Genomic DNA, 19400 nt, shown 5'->3' with positions numbered 1-19400 from the left:
AACCACTACTGTATGAATCACAAGTACTGCTGTGATTGGCAGAGTATTTTCCTGCTGGTTAGTGTTATTAGACGGCGAATGGTGGCTGGCAGCTTCTCTGCACAAGAAATAAAAAATATTGTCCTGTGGCTGCAAACCAGAACAGAGACAATACAATATGGCGTGAGAACAGCAAAAGCTATAACAATTATCTTTATGCTGGTGACAGCAGAATGCTTTAACTGAACTGTGGGAAACAGCAATTGGGTTCACCAGATTCTTATCCAGAAGGCTCCAGATTGAATGGCCAACACGTACAAGCTTAAATTAAAGAAATATCCATCTATCCCAATGAGCCTGAGACCTATGTACTTTATCTTACACTGGGCTAAATCATTTAAAAATATCGGAGACTACCACTGTTGTATCTAGAACTGTAATATCAAACTCAAGGCCCACAGGCTGGATCCGGCCCGCAGGGCTGACCTGGAAACAGCAAAGGACTGGGCCCTGGTGCCTCTGCCGGTGAAAACGGAGCTTGTTTTCGCTGGCGGGGGGTTGCAGGAGGCCCTTGCAGCTGAAAACTCCGGGACCGCCTTCTGCCGCACGAATCCCAGCGACCAATAAGGTCTCACAGAGTTGGCCTTCTCCGGGTCCCGTCAACTAAACAATGTTGTTTGGCGGGACCCAGGGGAAGAGCCTTCTCTGTGGCGGCCCTGACCCTTTGGAACCAACTCCCCCCAGATATCAGAGTTACCCCCACCCTCCTTGCCTTTCGTAAGCTCCTTAAAACCCACCTCTGTCGACAGGCATGGGGGAATTGAGACTTTCCCTTCCCCCATGGCTTATAAAATTTATGCATGGTATGTCAGTATGTATGATTGGTTTATTAAATTGGTTTTTTTTAAATTAACTTAAATATTAGATTTGTTTACGTTGTATTATTTATTGTTGTTAGCCGCCCCGAGTCTATGGAGAGGGGCGGCATACAAATCTGATTAATAAATAATAAATAAATAAATAAAACAGAGCTTGGGAGTTTGTTTTCGCTGCAGAGAGCTTGGGCCACCATTGGCGCCCGCAGCAAGAGTGATGTCAAGCTGGCCATGCCCACCCTGCCCACCCTAGGTCAAACACAATCCTGATATGGCAATTAAATTTCTTGTTGAAATCTGATATTTATCATAAATATTTTAAAATATTTGTTTTTATTCTGTAAAAATTAATAAATAAACTTAAAAAGAAAAAAAGGAAATTTCTTGTTGAAATTCAAATTGTGACCTCTTTTTTAAACTTAGATTGAATTTGCAGGTAAGGCCACCAATCTATTTTTATTCCAAGCAAAGCCAAATCTTTTGATTTAAGTATTTTGTTCGTCCAATAGATCTTTATAGGTCACTTTCTTGTCCAAATCTAAAGTGTACGGGTAGATTGTTGCTTCCATAGGAGATACCCATTTAGGAGTTTTGATATACTGTAGTATTTTTTCTTAATCGCTACCCAGTCTTCTAGTAGTGCTCCCATCACATGGTGTCTCTGAAAGTATTTATGACATTTGTGTTTTCCTTCCCAGATAAAATTGTGCCAGCCTGCCTGTAAATCATAACCCTCTATGGTTAATATTCTTTTATTACTAAACAATATCCATTCCCTTAGCCATGTTACCGCCGCTGCCTGATAATATAGTTCCCAGTCTAGTAGTCCACAATTTCCTTTTTCTTCTTCTCTTGTAACAGTTTTATTTTTATCCTAACCTTCTTCCCATTCCAAATAAATTTCAAAATTGTTTTATTTAAATCTGTATAAATTTTTCCCTAATTCTATTGGAGCAGTTTGGAATAAATAATTTTTTTTTGGCAATGCAGTTATTTTTCTAGTGACTATTCTCCCAATTAAGGAAACTTGTAATTTACTCCAATTTTCCAAATCTTTTTGAATTTTTGGTATCAATTTAGTATAATTTTCATCTTTTATTGAAAAGCATTTTGCTGTCATCCAAATCCCTAGATATTTGACCTTTTTTGCTATCTGAATTCCCAACAGTTTCTCCCTATCCTGTTGTTGTATAAGATTTTTTGTTATTATTTTGGTTTTATCCTTGTTTATCTTTAGACTGACAACTTCACCAAACTCCTCTACCTCCTGCAATAATTTGGGTCCTGAATTATGAGGTTACACAGGCCACAGAAAAATGAAAAATTGTGGGACAGATCCCGTTCGGCTTGCTTGCATTGGGGTATGACACCGCCGGAAGTCGACTTTCTCTGAGGAGGTATTGCAAGAATCATGCAGAAGAGAGCAAGAAAAAATTGCCTAAATAACTGGTTTGTCAGTTGATCTTTTCTTCCTTGGCATTTTTAATTAACAGCAAGAATCATACAGAAGAGAGCAGAAAAAAAGTCTAAATAACTGGTTTGTCAGTTGATCTTTTCTTCCTTGGTATTTTTAATTAACAGCAAGAATCATGCAGAAGACAGCAGAAAAAAAGTCTAAATAACTGGTTTGTCAGTCGATCTTTTCTTCCTTGGTATTTTTAATTAACAGCAAGAATCATACAGAAGAGAGCAGAAAAAAAGTCTAAATAACTGGTTTGTCAGTCGATCTTTTCTTCCTTGGTATTTTTAATTAACAGCAAGAATCATGCAGAAGACAGCAGAAAAAAAGTCTAAATAACTGGTTTGTCAGTCGATCTTTTCTTCCTTGGCATTTTTAATTAACAGCAAGAATCATACAGAAGAGAGCAGAAAAAAATGTCTAAATAACTGGTTTGTCAGTCGATCTTTTCTTCCTTGGCATTTTTAATTAACAGCAAGAATCATGCAGAAGACAGCAGAAAAAAAAAGTCTAAATAACTGGTTTGTCAGTCGATCTTTTCTTCCTTGGCATTTTTAATTAACAGCAACATTGGATTTTTATAGTGGTCTGTAATAAAATTCTGCAGAGAAACCTAATCTGTGCATAAGATGAAAGAGGCAGAGAAGGAGAGAGATGAAATTCTGATAAGCATGGCAATGCATCATTGCAGCAGATCAAGAAATTATACTGTTAAAATATTAGCTCGCAAAGCTTGGACAAAGAAAGGGAATGGAAAATAAGAGTAGCCATATCAATAATTCATACACTGCAAAGTGAGTTTATTCAAAAAGATGCATTAGAGCCTATAAATTTAATAGGTGCAAGAGATTATTAATAACATTTAATCAACAGTTATCTGTAAAGTTATTATTTAAAAAAAAAATAACCACGTGAATATTTTGAGACTCGAGTACTGAATGGTTAGTCTTTTCTAATCAAGTTAGACTAAAGTTCCAATTATGCATACATATATACATACTATACCTTACTCTGGTCAAGAGGTAAAACACAATTATATATAGAGAAAAATACACTTCCTGTCCAAGATGAGATGGGAAATGACCACTACCTGCTTCCTATGGGCAACAATTTAACTGCCACAACATAGTGCTGTTTTTAAGCCAACAGTGATTCTACAGTAGCAAATGTTTGGGGTGGAAAAGGGCTGTAGGAGAAAATGAAACTAGAATTATTCAGGGGAAAACGGGGGATTGTTGTCAATATACACTGGAAAATATCTATAAAATATATCTTCTTTTGCAATAAACGAAACACATTATAGAATTTCAAACCATAAAGCCAGAAGATTCTTATGTAAAATAATTTAGTTTTAGAGTATACATCAATAGCAATAGCAATTAGACTTATATACTGCTTCATAATGCTTTTACAGCCCTCTCTAAATGGTTTATAGAGTCAGCATATTGCCCCCAATAATCCTCAGTCCTCATTTTACCCACCTCGGAAGGACGGAAGGCTGAGTCAATCTTGAGCTGGTGGTGAGATTTGAACTGCCGAACTACAGCTAGCAGTTAGCTGAAGTAGCCTGCAGTGCTGCACTCTAACCACTGCGCCACCCGGGCTCTAAATCAAACACATTACAATCCATATCTACAAAATGATATGCTATAAATATATCTATTGGGGCATCCAAATGCTTAATGACATTTCAGCAAGGCCGAGAAGCTACGATGCAAGAATACTAGATGTATTCTTATAGATTTTGAAAGAAAATGAAATATAGACAGCGATGCTATTCCAGGAGCACAACATGCATAAAGCCTTGAAGCATATTTTTTATTTTTATTTATTTTCATCAAGCATGTGTTAGATAATAGATACAAGAATAAACATGATTATGATTACATGAAGTCGATACAAATAAAAGGGATTAGGGCAGGGATGGTAAGCACACTGGTGCGCTTATGTATGCCCCTTATTTGATTTTTATTTATTTATTTATTTTATTTGTTGAACAAGTATAGGATTGTAGTACACTGTATACAGTGGTACCTCGACATACGAGTTTAATTCGTGCCAGAGCTGATTTCGTATGTCGATCAATTCGTATCTCGAACCAATGCATTTAGATTTGGCTTTTCTCGCCGAGATAACTGGAAAAAATGGAATTCTTGCGCCACCTAGTGGACGCTCAGCTCGTATCCCGAATTTGAGCTCGGGTGTCGAACAGAAAATTTGCTCGCGGCTCAGCTCGTAACTTGGAATACTTGCATGTGGAGCAGCTCATATCTAGAGGTACTACTGCATAAGCATAACATAAGGAGAAAGTAATGATAAAAGGAGACAATAGGACAGGGACGGTAGGCACAATGGTGCACTTATGCACACCCTTTACAGACCTCTTAGGATGGGGGTGAGGTCAACAGTAGACAGTCTCAGGTTAAAGTTTTGGGAGTTTGGGAAAGAGAATCAGGTAGTGCATTCCAGGAACAGACAACTCTCTTATTGAAGTCGTTATTTTCTGCAATCGGGTTTGGAGTGGTTTACTATAAATTTGTAAGAGGAGGAGGAAGAAGAGGAGGACGACGACAGTCGCTGCCCAGAGTGAAGGGAGCCTTTCTTTTCTTTGGGCACTAGCAGAGGTTTATTTCCTCTCCAAGCGCCCAGAAAAAGGAAAATGCTTCGTTCACTCTGGACTGCCAAGGCCTCCTTAAGCACCACCGAAAGGCTCCTCTGGCAGCCCAGAAAAGCCCGATAGCCTGGATTAAAGGAGGAATGGCAGGAAACTGGCCAGGCCTTCATGCCGCTCTCAAATTTCCTGGGAATTTTTTCCGGGCTCAGGTTCTTAAGTAGAAAATGGTTCTTAAGAAGAGGCAAAAAAATCTTGAACACCTGGTTCTTATCTAGAAAAGTTCTTAAGTAGAGACGTTCTTAGGTATGTATTCTCATTGAATACTTTGTTCTGTACAAAGTTGAATGGGCACAACAGCATGTGAAATTTTGTGTCAATCAGTGTTGCTTCCTAAGTGGATAGTTTGATTTCACAGAAGTTTGATTTACTTGAAGTTATATTGTGTTGTTTAAGTGTCCCCTTTATTTATTTTTTGAGCAGTGTATTTGTAGGACATTAGAACTCTAGGATTGTCTTTCAGACCATTTTAAAAGGAACCTTATTTTAATTTTTCAAATCAGGAATGTTACTTTTACAGATGATGGTTTTATTTAAACTGGGCTTGACTGCTGGTTTATTGGCTTGCTTGTTTATTTATTTATGGTACGTCATTCAGGGTTCTATCAACGAGGCAGTTTATTTATTTTTATTTTATTTATTCTTTTGTCCAATACACAAATACATAGGAAGAAAAATAGACATGTAGTAATATATACAAGGGTAAAGTGAACTTAGAGGAGAGGATATACAAAAGAAAGAAAATATACAGTATATGATAAGTGAGAGAAAGGAAAGACAATTGGACAGGGGACGAAAGGCACACCAGTGCACTTATGTACACCCCTTACTGGCCTCTTAGGAACCTGGAGAGGTCAATCGTGGAGAGTCTAAGGGAGAAATGTTTGGAGTTAGGGCTTGACACAATTGAGTCCGGCAATGAGTTCCACGCTTCGATAACTCGATTGTTGAAATCATATTTTTTACAGTCAAGTTTGGCGCGGTTCGTATTAAGTTTGAATCTGTTGCGTGCTCTTGTGTTATTGCGGTTGAAGCTGAAGTAGTCATTGACTGGTAGGGCATTTCAGCATATGATCTTGTGGGTAATACTCAAATCGTGTTTTAGGCGCCGTAGTTCTAGGCTTTCTAGGCCCAGGATTGTTAGTCTATTTTCATAGGATATTCTGTTTCGAGTGGAGGAGTGAAGGGCTCTTCTGGTGAAATATCTTTGGACATTTTCTAGGGTGTTGATGTCTGAGATGTGGTATGGGTTCCAGACAGGTGAGTAGTAGTCTAGGATGGGTCTGGCAAAAGTTTTGTAAAACACAATCTAGATATCAGCAGACGGGGAAACACTGATACCTAGTTTAGTGTCTTGAAGATCTGGAGCCCATTGGTGGCACCCCAAACATTTGATCAAAGCAGCAGATGAAATCTCCACACTATATCAAATGGCTAAATAGATTGACTTTTCTTGGTAAAAATACAGAGATTTTAGATTTTTCCACTATTTTCTTCTTAAAGATTTTCCACTTCCAAATGTCGCCTGCCACTCCGGGATTCCTATTCCAGGTTCTAACCAGGCATGATGTTACTTAGCTTCTGAATTCAAATGAGGTCAGCAGCCAGGCACTGCCACCTGCCAAGACGCTGCAAGCAGACTGATACCATTAAAACATGAAAAATAGATGTTTCAGAGCTGGGGAAGTTGATTTAACAGAGGATAATTACAGTACTTCATCTATAACCACTGCCACTTGGGACTGCAACCTTTATTTAGCAGCTTTGATGCCTGCGTGAGCCATTTCTTTATTATAATAAACACATTAAATGCATTTTGAACTTCTAAATGAGTCTCTGCAGCTCTGTTCAATCACAAGGCACAGTTGGCCATTGACAAAATATATTAAGAACCATGGCAGGAGGATAAAATCTCTGCAGAGACTTTACAAAATGAAGGTATGGGCCCACTTTTGCACTCCAGTAGCTCAGTCTGTGCAACTGAAGTAGAAGATAAGGATCAGACTGCATTTTGGGATTCTTCTTATATAGAGCGCTGGTGAGACCACATTTGGAATACAGTAATACCTCATGATACGAACTTAATTGGTGCAAGGAGGAGGTTCGTAAGACGAAAGGTTCGTAAGACGAAACATTGTTTCCCATAGGAAACAATGTAACGTCAATTAATCCGTGCAACCCAAAAACCCCCCCGCAAAAAACCGGCGTTCCGTGACTGCTGGGAAGCCGCGCGGCTGTTTTAAAAGGTCACAGCCACGCTGGGGGGCTTCCCAGCAACCTCCCGAACCAAACCCGGGGTTCAGAAAAATTTTGCCTCTTCTTACGAACTTTTTTGGAGTTACGAACCGGCATTCGGGAGGCTTCTGGGAAGCCCCGCCGCCCAGCTGTCACCTTTTAAAACAGCCGCGCCGCTTCCCAGCTGTCTCCCGAAGCCAAACGCCAAACCCGAACTTCCGCGTTTGGCTTTGGGAGACAGCTGGGAAGCCGCGCGGCTGTTTTAAAAGGTGACAGCCAGGCGGCGGGGCTTCCCAGAAGCCTCCCGAATGCCGGTTCGTAACTCCAAAAAAGTTCGTAAGAAGAGGCAACATTTTTCTGAACCCCGGGTTCGGTTCGGGAGGCTTCTGGGAAGCCCCGACGCCTGGCTGTCACCTTTTAAAACAGCTGCGCCGCTTCCCAGCTGTCTCCCGAAGCCAAACGCCAAACCCGAACTTCCACGTTTGGCTTTGGGAGGGGGGGGCGGGGGGGGGCTAAAGAAAAGTTTGGACAAAAAAAATATCTCTTCCTCCATTTCACTCTATTTCTCCCTCCCTCTTTCTCTCTCTTCCTTCCTTCCCTTCTTTCTCTCCATCCCTCTTTCTTTCTTTCTTCCTCTCTTTTTTGCTCTCTTTCTCTCTCCCTCCTTCCCTCCCTCTATGTCTTTCCCTCTCCCTCCTTCCCCCCTTTCTTTCTCTCTCTCTCTTGCTTTCTTTCCCTCTCTTTTTCTTGCTTTCTTTCTCTCATTCTCTTTCCCCTCCTTTTTCTCTCTCTCTCTTTCTCTCTCGTTCACCACGCCAGCAACAGAGAGAAAAAGAAAGAGCGAGAGACAGCCGGAGAGAGAGTGGAGTGCGCAGCACCATCAGCCTCCTCGCCCTCCCAGACGTCCCCAGCGCCCGGCCTCGCGCCGCCTCCCGTTAGCCCGGCCGAAAGCCACACAGTCCCGGACTCCCGGATCGCTCGCTTCTCCAGCCAGCGCGGCGCTTCCCTGGTCAGATGGCTTTGCTGACCGGAGAAGCGAGCGATCCGGGAGTCCGGGACTGTGTGGCTTTGCGCCATGAAGAGAAAACGGCAGCAGGGAAAAGTCGGCCGTTTTCTTTTCATGGCGCAAAGCCACACAGTCCCGGACTCCCGGATCGCTCGCTTCTCCGGCCAGCGCGGCGCTTTCCTGGGCAGATGGATTTGCTGACCGGAGAAGCGAGCGATCCGGGAGTCCGGGACTGTGTGGCTTTGCGCCATGAAGAGAAAACGGCAGCAGGGAAAAGTCGGCCGTTTTCTCTTCATGGCGCAAAGCCACACAGTCCCGGACTTCCAGATTGCTCTCCCCAAGGCAGGAAGCGGCAGCGGAGGAGAGTGGGTGGATCCGGCGGGCAATGGGGCAGGGCGGAGAAGCCAGGGGCACGTTTGGCCGGAGGCACCGTGGGGAGGCGGGGCAGGGAGGTGCGGCAGTAGGTGCCTCCGGCCAAACGCGCCCCTGGCTTCTCCGCCCTGCCCCATTGCCCGCCCGATCCGCCCACTCTCCTCCGCCACCTCTCGCCGCGGCACACCGGTTGGGAAACGCTGGATTAGAGGATGGGGCTATCTTACATCATCCATTTTTCTATGCTGGAAAGGTTGGGGAACTGTCACTTTTCCATGTGTATTGTTTTGAATATAATCTTATCAGAGAGAGGGATATATACTGAGCGACTTCAGTAACTTCATCTTAACACTACTTGCATGAAGCATCTCGTCTAGAGCAAAAAAAGGACATGTAGCCAGTAAACCAGAAAATATCCCCCACTTTCCTGTTATTTCGAATGCTCTATCTAAAAAATGAACTTTTATTCCAAAATTTGAAGGTGGAAAGTAAAGCAAGAGTAAAAACTAAGATAAGTCAGACTGATGCATACATCTGAACAAGTCTGATTTTTTTAAAAAAACCTATGGTATGGTTTTTGACTGAATTGGTTGACGAATTTTAATATATTGGGATTTTAGCTTGTAGTTTTAATTACTGTAATTAGATTTGTTGTACGCATTGTTTTATATTGTATCTTGGGAGCTGCCTCCAGTTTTTGGAGAAGGGCGGCATACAAATCTAATAAATAAATAAATATGGCAATAGCATCACGACAAAAGTTAATTTAAAAAATTTAAGAGATGCTTTCAGATGAAGAAAATGCATAATTAAAATAATCCATAAAACATGAGCTCATTACGAAAGCAGAAGTGACAGTAAAAAGGCAGGGTTTTCAAATGAACAGGCAGAAAGGAAGGTATGAATATTGCTGTTATCAGTACAGACTGAGTAATAAGTTGCTTGAGAAAAACCATTTGACTGCAGGCTTGTGGTGAATACGAATTATGCCTTGATAAGCAAGCTGAATTTAATCCTTTCCCTCAGCCCATTATCTATAAACGGCGCTTATTGCTGTTAGCTTTTTGAATTTGATATATTTACTGATTTTTTAATGTGTATATATTATATTGATATACTACTGATATTATGTATTATTGTGTCATCTTATAAATTGATTATTGTATTTAACTGAAGAGGCTTAAAATCACCTGCAATAAATAAATGGACCCAATCTGATCAAGGCCTATGTAGGTAGATGTCCAATATAATTTTGCACATTTTCCCAAGTATTTTTTTTTTCACTTTGTGAGTAAATTACATGTTTTGAAAATATTGGCAAACGTTTTCCCAAATGGGAACCACAAAAGGCACAGCCAATCAGATCTCCTGATTTATTTATTTCGTTTCTCTCTTGCCTTTATTGCTTCATAAATAACTCAAGGCAGATAACATACTTACTTCCCTTTCCTCCTATTTTCCCAACAAGAAGAACCTTGGCTGAGAGAGAGTGACTGGCTCAAAGTCACCAAGAACTTTAGAACTGAAGAAGCTTCTTGTATGAGAAGTGAAACGTCTTCAAAGAAAAACCAGAAAGTCCAGTTGCCTCTTGAAAAAACACCTTTGGGACAATGATGACAAAATTGAAGGGCTACAAGAATGGTGGAAGGTCTTAAGCATAAAACGTGTCAGGAAAGACTTAATGAACTCAATCTGTATAGTCTGGAAGAGAGAAGGAAAAGGGGGGACATGATCGAAACATTTAAATATGTTAAAGGGTTAAATAAGGTCCAGGAGGGAAGTGTTTTTATAGGAAAGTGAACAGAAGAACCATGGGACACAATCTGAAGTTAATTGGGGGAAAGATCAAAAGCAACATGAGAAAATATTATTTTACTGAAAGAGTAGTAGATGCTTGGAACAAACTTCCAGCAGACGTGGTAGATAAATCAACAGTAACTGAATTTAAACATGCCTGGGATAAACATAGATCCATCCTAAGATAAAATACAGAAAATAGTATAAGGGCAGACTAGATGGACCATGAGGTCTTTTTCTGACGTCATACTTCTATGTTTCTATGATGAACTGGATGAGTGAAAATCTTCATAGATGACTTCAAGCCTGCTTTCATGCCTAAAATGAGACTGGAGTCTCCTGGTTTCTATCCTGATGTTTTAAGCACTATACCAAACTGTGTAAATTGTGTGAGTTAGAAGAACATACGAGGGTCGCCCAGAAAGTAATGCACCACATTTTTTTCTTCAACAATTATTTATTGAACACAATGAAATTTACACGCAAGAAAGAATGATGTTTCTTCTACACTCCCTATTTTTCCACGTAATCTCCATCGCGTTCTATGGCCTTCCTCCACCGAGACACAAGGGCGTGTATGCCCTGTCGGTACCACTCCTTGTTCTGGTCACGAATCCATTTCTCCAGTGTAATGGCCTTACCTTCTGTGTCCAGTGACTAACCACACTTCTGTCGACTGCAGATTCTCCATAAACTACACAAACGTTTCTGAACGTTCCCAACAGTTTCTTTCTCCATAGTGAGAAATTCAATGACGACACACTGCTTGTAATGTACATCACATACAGACGTCATTTTGAAACACTGCTGCAGCTATGCTATCTGTTGTGGTTGGCTCTGGCCCAGCTCCTGCCCCAAGGAATGTGGAGGTGGATGCAGGGGAAACATCAACATGTCATAGGCCTGTTTTATTGCCGACAGAGTCAGGTAGTGAAGTTTCCTCGGAAGAAGAAGAAGGTGGGGGTGACTTGGAAGAGGGGAGTTTGGCAGACAGCCCAGGAGGAGATCAATCATCCTTATCATCCCTGGATTCTGAACAAGAACTTATGACACATCCACGCATGCGTAGAGTGATGCATAGGAGAGATCAACTGAAAGATTATTACATGAGATAAGTGAGGCCACCTGTGGTTGGGTGGGGCTGCTGTAATTAGTGCTACAGATAAAAGAGCAGCCTGATGGTTTAGCTTCATGGCAGTTTATCTGATTCATAGTTTCGTCAAGATCCTGGTTTTTGCTGTCCAAGATTGTGTGTGGACTCTCTGGACTTTAGAATTGGACTCAATTTCCCAGTTATTGGGTGAGCAATTGGATTGCATTTAACCTGTGCCTTGTGTGTACCAGAAAATCCCTTTGACATTTAAAAAGGGAGCTGTTTCTGTTTTTCTGTTGATAAAGACTTTTGGGTTTTCCTTCTATCGTGTGGTGTGTGTCTTTCTGGACTAATTACCCTGTAATTACGGGCGGTTGGGACACGCCGGCAGAACACTATCTATCTGAAGAAATGCAAAATGTACACATGCACTCCTGACAATTCAAATAATGTATATCTAAAGTTTTGCATTCGTACCATTACTGTAAACTGAGAAAAAAAATGTGGTGCATTACTTTCTGGGCGACCCTCGCAGAATTTTAAAAGCCTGTGAAAGCCTCTCTCCATCCCATCTTATACAACTAATAGTTCTCAACCTAGCACAATTGGGACCAGAATTTCCATCGCTAAGGGATGTGGTTGTGAGTTGCATATGATTTTATCACTTTTGGCTTGTTGGAAGGCTGCCCCCCCCCCCCCCCTCCGAGAAGGCTGTAAATGGTGATCACAGGACCCCGGGATGCTGGAACCATTATTAAGTACACAAATTTTGATCCCATGATCACAGGGATGCTATGACAGACCTAAGAATAGGAAGTAATACAAAATTACTTTTTTTCACCAAATAAACTTTGAAAAGTTTATTAATAGTCGTAACTTGTTTCAATAAAATCAAAGTGAATGAAGTTATTTTTTTCCTGCTTCTCAAGACTTTTTTTGTAAGTTTCTCCCTTCCTTCTCCAAAATCATCTCCATCATCCTTTGCATCTGGCCAAGTAGACTTATTTTCAAACAAGATTGCAAGTTGCAGGCCCCAGTAGCTGGTCAGATCCTACAGGGTCAGCCTTCTCCAGGTCCCATCAGCCAAGCGGTGCTGGCTGGCAGGGCCAAGGGGAAGGGCCTTCTCTGTGGCAGCTCCGGTCCTCTGGAACCAATTCCCCCTGGAGAGTTGCACTGTCTCCACCCTCCTGGCCTTTCGAAAGGCCTTAAAAACACGGCTTTGCCGGCAGGTCTGGGGCCATTGAGTGACAACATCTTGCTCCGGCCACTATTTATGAATGGATGATGGATGAGTGTTTTTTATTCTTGGGGTTTTAAACTGTGTATTTCTGTTTTTAACTTTGTATGCTGCCCTGAGTCCGTCAGGAGAAGGTCGGCCTATAAATTGAAATAATAAATAATAAATAGCATTTTTTATTTTTAGGCAAGCCTGCCAAGTTTATATAAGGTCTGGTGATAGTCTTGTAAATGCAGATGGCATTTACATCTGGTTTTCCAACACGATCATTTTCCACTTGCCTTTTGTTTTACTAATTAAAAGATTTTATTGATAAAGGAAATGGAGCACCTCCCTTATGATACCAGGCTGCAACGCTTTGGTCTCTTCAGCCTTGAAAGATGATGTTTAAGGGGTGACTTGATCGAAGTGTATAAAATCATGCATGGGATAGAAAAGGTGGATAGAGAAAAAATATTTTCTCTATCATACAATACTAGCACAAGGGGGCACTCCCTAAACTCATAGATAAGAAAGTGAAGACAAATCAAGAGAAATATTTCTTCACCCAGAAGGTTGTTGGTTTATGTAATTCGCTTCCAGAAGAGGTCGTGACAGCTGTCAGCCTGGATAGCTTCAAGGCAGGATTAGACAGATTCATGGATGCCAAGCATATAGATGGTTATTGAAACGGATGTCCACGTGCCGCCTCTATATTGGTTGAGGCAGGCAGGATTCCCTTGGGTACCATTTGTTGGGGGTCAAGGGAAAGGGAGGGTTTTGCCTTCTCTTTCTGCTCAAGATCCCCATGGACAATTGGTGGGCCACTGTGTGACACAGAATGCTGGACTCGATGGGCTTTGGCCTGATTCAGCCTGGCTCTTTTTATGTTCTTATGTTCTTATTTTAAAAATTAATAGAAATCAAGACAAAAAATCTGACAGGCATGGAGGGAGCAGTCACAGGGATACTGGTATGTATTTATGTATTGGATTTGTTTGCCGCCCCTCTCCGTGGACTCGTGGCGGCTCACAACACGTCAACAATAAAAGTGTATAAAATACTATTGGATCCAATTAATATAAATAGTTAGTCTAAAACATTATAAAAATTAAATATCAAAAATCATTCACTCAAATACAAACCAAACATACTAAGCATTCTCAGTGCCCAGAGGCTGGGATCTAATGAACCCAAGCCTGGTGGCATAAATACGAATGTCCGGAGGGAGCTGATTCCAGAGGGCCGGGGCCCCCACAGAAAAGGCTCTTCCCCTAGGCCCTGCCAAGCGACATTGTCTAGTTGACGGGACCTGGAGAAGACCTAACAGGACGCTGGGACTCATACGGCAGGAGGCAGTCCCGTAGGTAATCGGGTCCAATGCCATGTAGGGCTTTATAGGTCATAATCAACACTTTGAACTGTGTTCGGAAACCAATTGGCAGCCAATGTATTTATGGGTTTATATCGCCCACCTCCAACTTCGTATGTGAGCTAAGCAATGTTGTGAGTGTGTTTCAGCCACAGAGCCTGCAGGCTGCCTTTAAAGCTGAGTTTTTTGAATATATAAGTGTTGTGGTTAGCTCTGGCCCAACTCCTGCCCCAAGGACGGTGGATGTGGGGGAGACATTCACATGCTGCAGGCCTGTTTTGCCCCCGGTGGAATCTGCTGATGAAGGCTCCTCTGACCAAGAAGACATGAGTGACAGGGAGGAGGAGAGTGTGGCAGACAGCTCAGAAGGAGATCAATTATCTAACTCCTCCTTGGATTCAGAACAAGAGTTAATGATACAGCCACGCATGCGGAGAGCGATGCATAGGCAACAACAACTGAGAGATTATTATCAAAGAAAATGAGGCCACCTGTGGTTGGGTGGGGCTGTGGTAATTAGTGAGGCTGCTATAAATAGCAGCCTGTGGGTTTGGTCATTGTGGAGGATTATCTGATCGTTGTGTTTCGTGACTGCTTTACTGACTTTGACCTTTGGTATGCTGATTTTCCCCCGCTTTGAAACTAAACCAGAGCAAAGTGTGTTTCACTTTGTGAAAGGAGGACTGTGAATTGCCTCACAGCTGCAAGCTAAGTATCACAGAACTGATAAGGGACTTGTACAAATTACCAATTTGTTTGGAGACAAGTGCTCTTTGCTATACCAAAAGAGGGCTTAGTTTGAGTGACTTTTCATTATAAAGAACATTGTTTTGAATTTTCAAACGTGTGTGTGTCTGAAATTTGTACCTGTGAATTTTTGGGAGAAGTCTACCAGGGAGCCTGACAGAACATATAAAAGATATGTTTTTACAATTACTTTGTGAAAGAAAGAGATATAAGAGCGTCCATTGAATGATTACAAGGTAAAAAGGAAAAAAAATGTATATGTTTGACAATAAGCTGGACTTTGTATTGAAAACTATGTATTGTTTTTTTTAAAACTTGCTGTTGGAGTAAAAATAAAAAACTATGATGCAAAAAAAAAAGCCATAAAAATGGCTCATTGCCAGAACTGAATTCTAAGGGGGAAAAAAATCTGTAGAAGGTTCAAGCCAAGAAGGAATTGTCAACAAGATATGATGAACAGAAAACGGAGCTGACAATTTAGAAAGCATGCCATTTTTACCAATTATTTTGATAGCTGTGTCTAGAGAACTGGCTCGCCAACCAAACCTGGAGAACAAAATGTACTCTTTTGAAATGAGAAGCTCCACAATTCCCATTTTTTAGCAGCCAAATTCAGCTGGTTTTCCCTTGCCCTCTTTCCAGAACAAGACTGTAAGAAAACCGCTGCCAACTTGAACATAGCTGAGAGTGACACAGAGATATTGGGGCAACAGTTCTCTTGGTAACCCCTGAAAAAATGGCCCCAATGCACTGCTGTTAGTACATAAGAGCTCCATTTTGCTAAGCAGCACAATGGACAGCAAACTGGACTAGGAACCAAGAAGACATACAAAGAGAGGTTACTAGACCTGGACCTGGATAGTCTAGTGAAAAGGGGACCCAGGAGGACATGATAGCAGTATGTATACAGGTACTTGAGTGGCTGCCACAGAGAGGAGGGAATCACACTGTTAGTATACTGTATGTAACTATGTTGGGTGTTGCAATACATAGGCTAACAATCTAAGTTTAAGACCGTACAGTGTTCCCTTGATTTTCACGGGGGATACGTTCCAAGACCGCCCGCGAAAGTCAAATTTCCACGAAGGAGAGATGCTCCCTTTCTTTCTTTCTTTCCTTCCTCCCCCTCCCTCCTCCATTCCTGGTTTTACTTACCCCCGGAACCCACAGGGGCAACGGGGCGACAAACAGGGGGCTTTGCTGCACTCGCTGTGGTGGCAGGTGGCAGGTGGCAGTAAGGCTCGGCTTCAATTGGAGTGTACCAATACTCTGAGAATTAAAGGGGTGCGATTGAAAGGCTGGGGCGGAAACGGAGCTTTTATTTAAAGAAGCAGGACGGCTGAGGTGGAGGGGGGAGGAGGAGAGTTAAAATGCACAGTATTGTACATCGGGCAGACCCAGAAAACCCTTGGTGTGCAAAAAAACCACAGAGTATTTTTTTAATCTTTTTTTTTTTGAAAAACCGTGGTATAGACTTTTCGCGAAGTTCGGACCCGTGAAAATTGAGAGAACACTGTACCTTTAAGAGACATTTGCTGGTTGGCCATAAGAGGGAGCCAACTATGTTCCTTTTGGGGGGGAGTTTATACTAGAGAGATTTATATTTGCTGTGTGTATATTTTGCTGTATGCGATAACCTGGTTTGTAAACCATTATTAGGATTATATGTGTGTGATATTGGACTGTTTAACTACTATTGTTTATTTGCCTAGCTGTATATAATAATATTGTTCTATTTTGTCTGATTCATTGACTGACTAACCCTCATTGCTACCTTAACTCTACTAAACATTCTAACACACACTATTTTCCAGGGCGCCAGAGGGCCAGACTAGGAGCAACAGATGGAAACTGACCAAGGAAACATAGAAACATAGAAGACTGATGGCAGAAAAGGACCTCATGATCCATCTAGTCTGCCCTTATACTATTTTCTGTATTTTATCTTAGGATGGATATAGGTTTATCCCAGGCATGTTTAAATTCAGTTACTGTGGATTTACCAACCACGTCTGCTGGAAGTTTGTTCCAAGGATCTACTACTCTTTCAGTAAAATAATATTTTCTCATGTTGCTTTTGATCTTTCCCCCAACTAACTTCAGATTGTGTCCCCTTGTTCTTGTGCTCACTTTCCTATTAAAAACACTTCCCTCCTGGACCTTATTTAACCCTTTAACATATTTAAATGTTTCGATCATGTCCCCCCTTTTCCTTCTGTCCTACAGATTATACAAATTGAGTTCATGAAGTCTTTCCTGATACGTTTTATACTTAAGACCTTCCACCATTCTTGTAGCCCGTCTTTGGACCCACTCAATTTTGTCAATATCTTTTTGTAGGTGAGGTCTCCAGAACTGAACACAGTATTCCAAATGTGGTCTCACCAGCGCTCTATATAGCGGGATCAAAATTTCCCTCTTCCTGCTTGTTATACCTCTAGCTATGCAGCCAAGCATCCTACTTGCTTTCCCTATCGCCTGACTGCACTGTTCACCCATTTTGAAATCACTACCCCTAAATCCTTCTCTTCTGAAGTTTTTGCTAACACAGAACTGCCAATGCAATACTCAGATTGAAGATTCCTTTTCCCCAAGTGCATTATTTTACATTTGGAAACATTAAACTGCAGTTTCCATTGCTTTGACCATTTATCTAGTAAAGCTAAATCATTTACCATATTACAGACGCCTCCAGGAATATCAACCCTATTGCACACTTTAGAGTCATCGGCAAATAGGCAAACCTTCCCTACCAAACCTTCCCCTATGTCACTCACAAAGATATTTAAAAGAATAGGACCCAGAACAAACCCTTGTGGCACACCGCTTGTAACCTGTCTCTGCTCAGAATACTCGCCATTAACAATAGCTCTCTGATGTCTATGCTTCAGCCAGCTGCAAATCCATTGAACTATTCAGGGATTAAGTCCAATCTTCACTAATTTATCTATCAGCTCTTTATGTGCAACCGTATCAAACGAGAGATTCAACCTAGAAATAAGGAAGAACTTTCTGACGGTGAGGGCGATCAACCAGTTGAACAGTCTGCTAGTGGAGGTTGTAATGCCCCAACACTCGACATATTCAAGAAGAGATTGGACTGCCATCTGACTGGGGTGTGGTGTAGGATTCCTGCTTGAGCAGGGGGTGGGACTAGATGATCTGCAAGGCCCCTTTTAACTCTAATAAGTAAATAAATTGTTAAGTTGATGCCTTTTGAGAATTTGGTTTCTTTCTATCTTTATTCCCATATGCTGTTGCTAAATAGGAGCATTCAATCCGCAGAGCGCTTTTATTATCCTTGAATTGTAACAGTCAATTGCTCCAGACAAGAATCGGTGTGGGGAAATAAAAAGCAGACCCTTGGGTTATCTATGTACACTGATGCTATTTATTAGATTGGAAGAATCGGAGAATGACCTGATCCACTTATGGTCAATGCATTTTAGTGCATATGAAGGTACACATATGCTCAGATAGGCAGATGAGGGAACAGAGAGTTAGACTACAAAGGAGATGGATGGCACCAGAAATGATAAACAAGCATATAAATGAAACATCATTCTTAGCAATTCCTTAAAAAATAAAAAATAAAAAGCTCAGGACAAGGAATTACGAAGACCCCCTCTTTTAATGAGACCCTGGAGAGTTGCTGACAACCAAAGCAATCAACACTAAACTAGATGGACAGTAAAGTGACCTACAACATCTTGGTTGATTTAAAAAAAAACTAAGCAGGATTTGGCCTGACAGTATTTTGATGGGAAACCATCAGGAACTCCCAGTACTGCAAGACAGATCATAATTTAAAAATAGCAATAATAACATCCTGGTAGTAAACAATGGCATGTCACTTCCATGTTGCTGCCAAGAAGACTAACCTGGTTTCTCCATGAAGTCACCCAGAGTCCAGTCTGCTTTGAGACTTTACCTTTTTTGGGATTATAACTGCGGAGATGAGATCGAACTGCTTCCTGTTTTGATGACTCAAGATCTAAGTATGCATTTTCTTTTAAACAGTTTTCAAGACAACATATGTAGGAAGCTTTTTCAGTGATTTCAGGTGTTTCCTTCTAAGAATTGTTCTTCTGTTTCCTAAGGTTTCTATGGCAGAGAGAGTTTAGTAATATTTTTCCCCCCTGAGATCATCACATAACCTGGCAAGCTTGCAAAAGTTGTCTTCCATGGATTGGCAGCAGTGAAGGAGTGCAAATTTTTTTACTACCACACTGTGGGCATGGCTTACTGTGTGGGTGTGGCTTGATGGCCATATGACCAGGTGGGAGTGGTTTGACAATCATGTGACCGGGTGGTTGTGGCTTAAAGGTCATGTGACTGGGTGGGAGTGGCTTACTGATTAAGATAAGTTTTCAAATAGGTGCTTGGACTCTTTTTCAGGTGATTAAGTCACATTATTTGAATAGCCACAGAAAGGACAAATGATAGACAGCATTATTTGTTGAAGCGCACATTTGAAAGTTTTGTGGGTTCAGTATGATAACAGATTAGGCAAGTAGCTCAATTTTCTTTAATTGCTATAAATGTCCAGTTCTAGATAATGATTAAAATGATTAAAGG

At 41.3% G+C, this 19400-nt stretch overlaps 1 protein-coding gene across 2 annotated transcripts in view; it reads right to left on the bottom strand.

Annotated features, from left to right (window-relative positions):
* Positions 1-18968, bottom strand: part of EFR3B (EFR3 homolog B) — a 137578-nt gene extending 118610 nt beyond the window's left edge. For both annotated transcript variants that reach the window (XM_070741898.1, XM_070741908.1), the window contains exon 1: positions 18704-18968. In XM_070741898.1, coding sequence (XP_070597999.1) covers positions 18704-18716 — 13 coding nt within the window. In that variant the 5' untranslated portion in view covers positions 18717-18968. The remainder of the gene's footprint in view (positions 1-18703) is intronic.
* Positions 18969-19400: the final 432 nt, after the last annotated feature.

This window comes from Erythrolamprus reginae, chromosome 1 (assembly GCF_031021105.1).
Source record: "Erythrolamprus reginae isolate rEryReg1 chromosome 1, rEryReg1.hap1, whole genome shotgun sequence".
In the NCBI taxonomy this organism is placed as follows: domain Eukaryota; kingdom Metazoa; phylum Chordata; class Lepidosauria; order Squamata; family Dipsadidae; genus Erythrolamprus; species Erythrolamprus reginae.
Note: the sequence above shows the minus strand (reverse complement) of the source record. Positions and strands in the feature narration are given on the sequence as shown.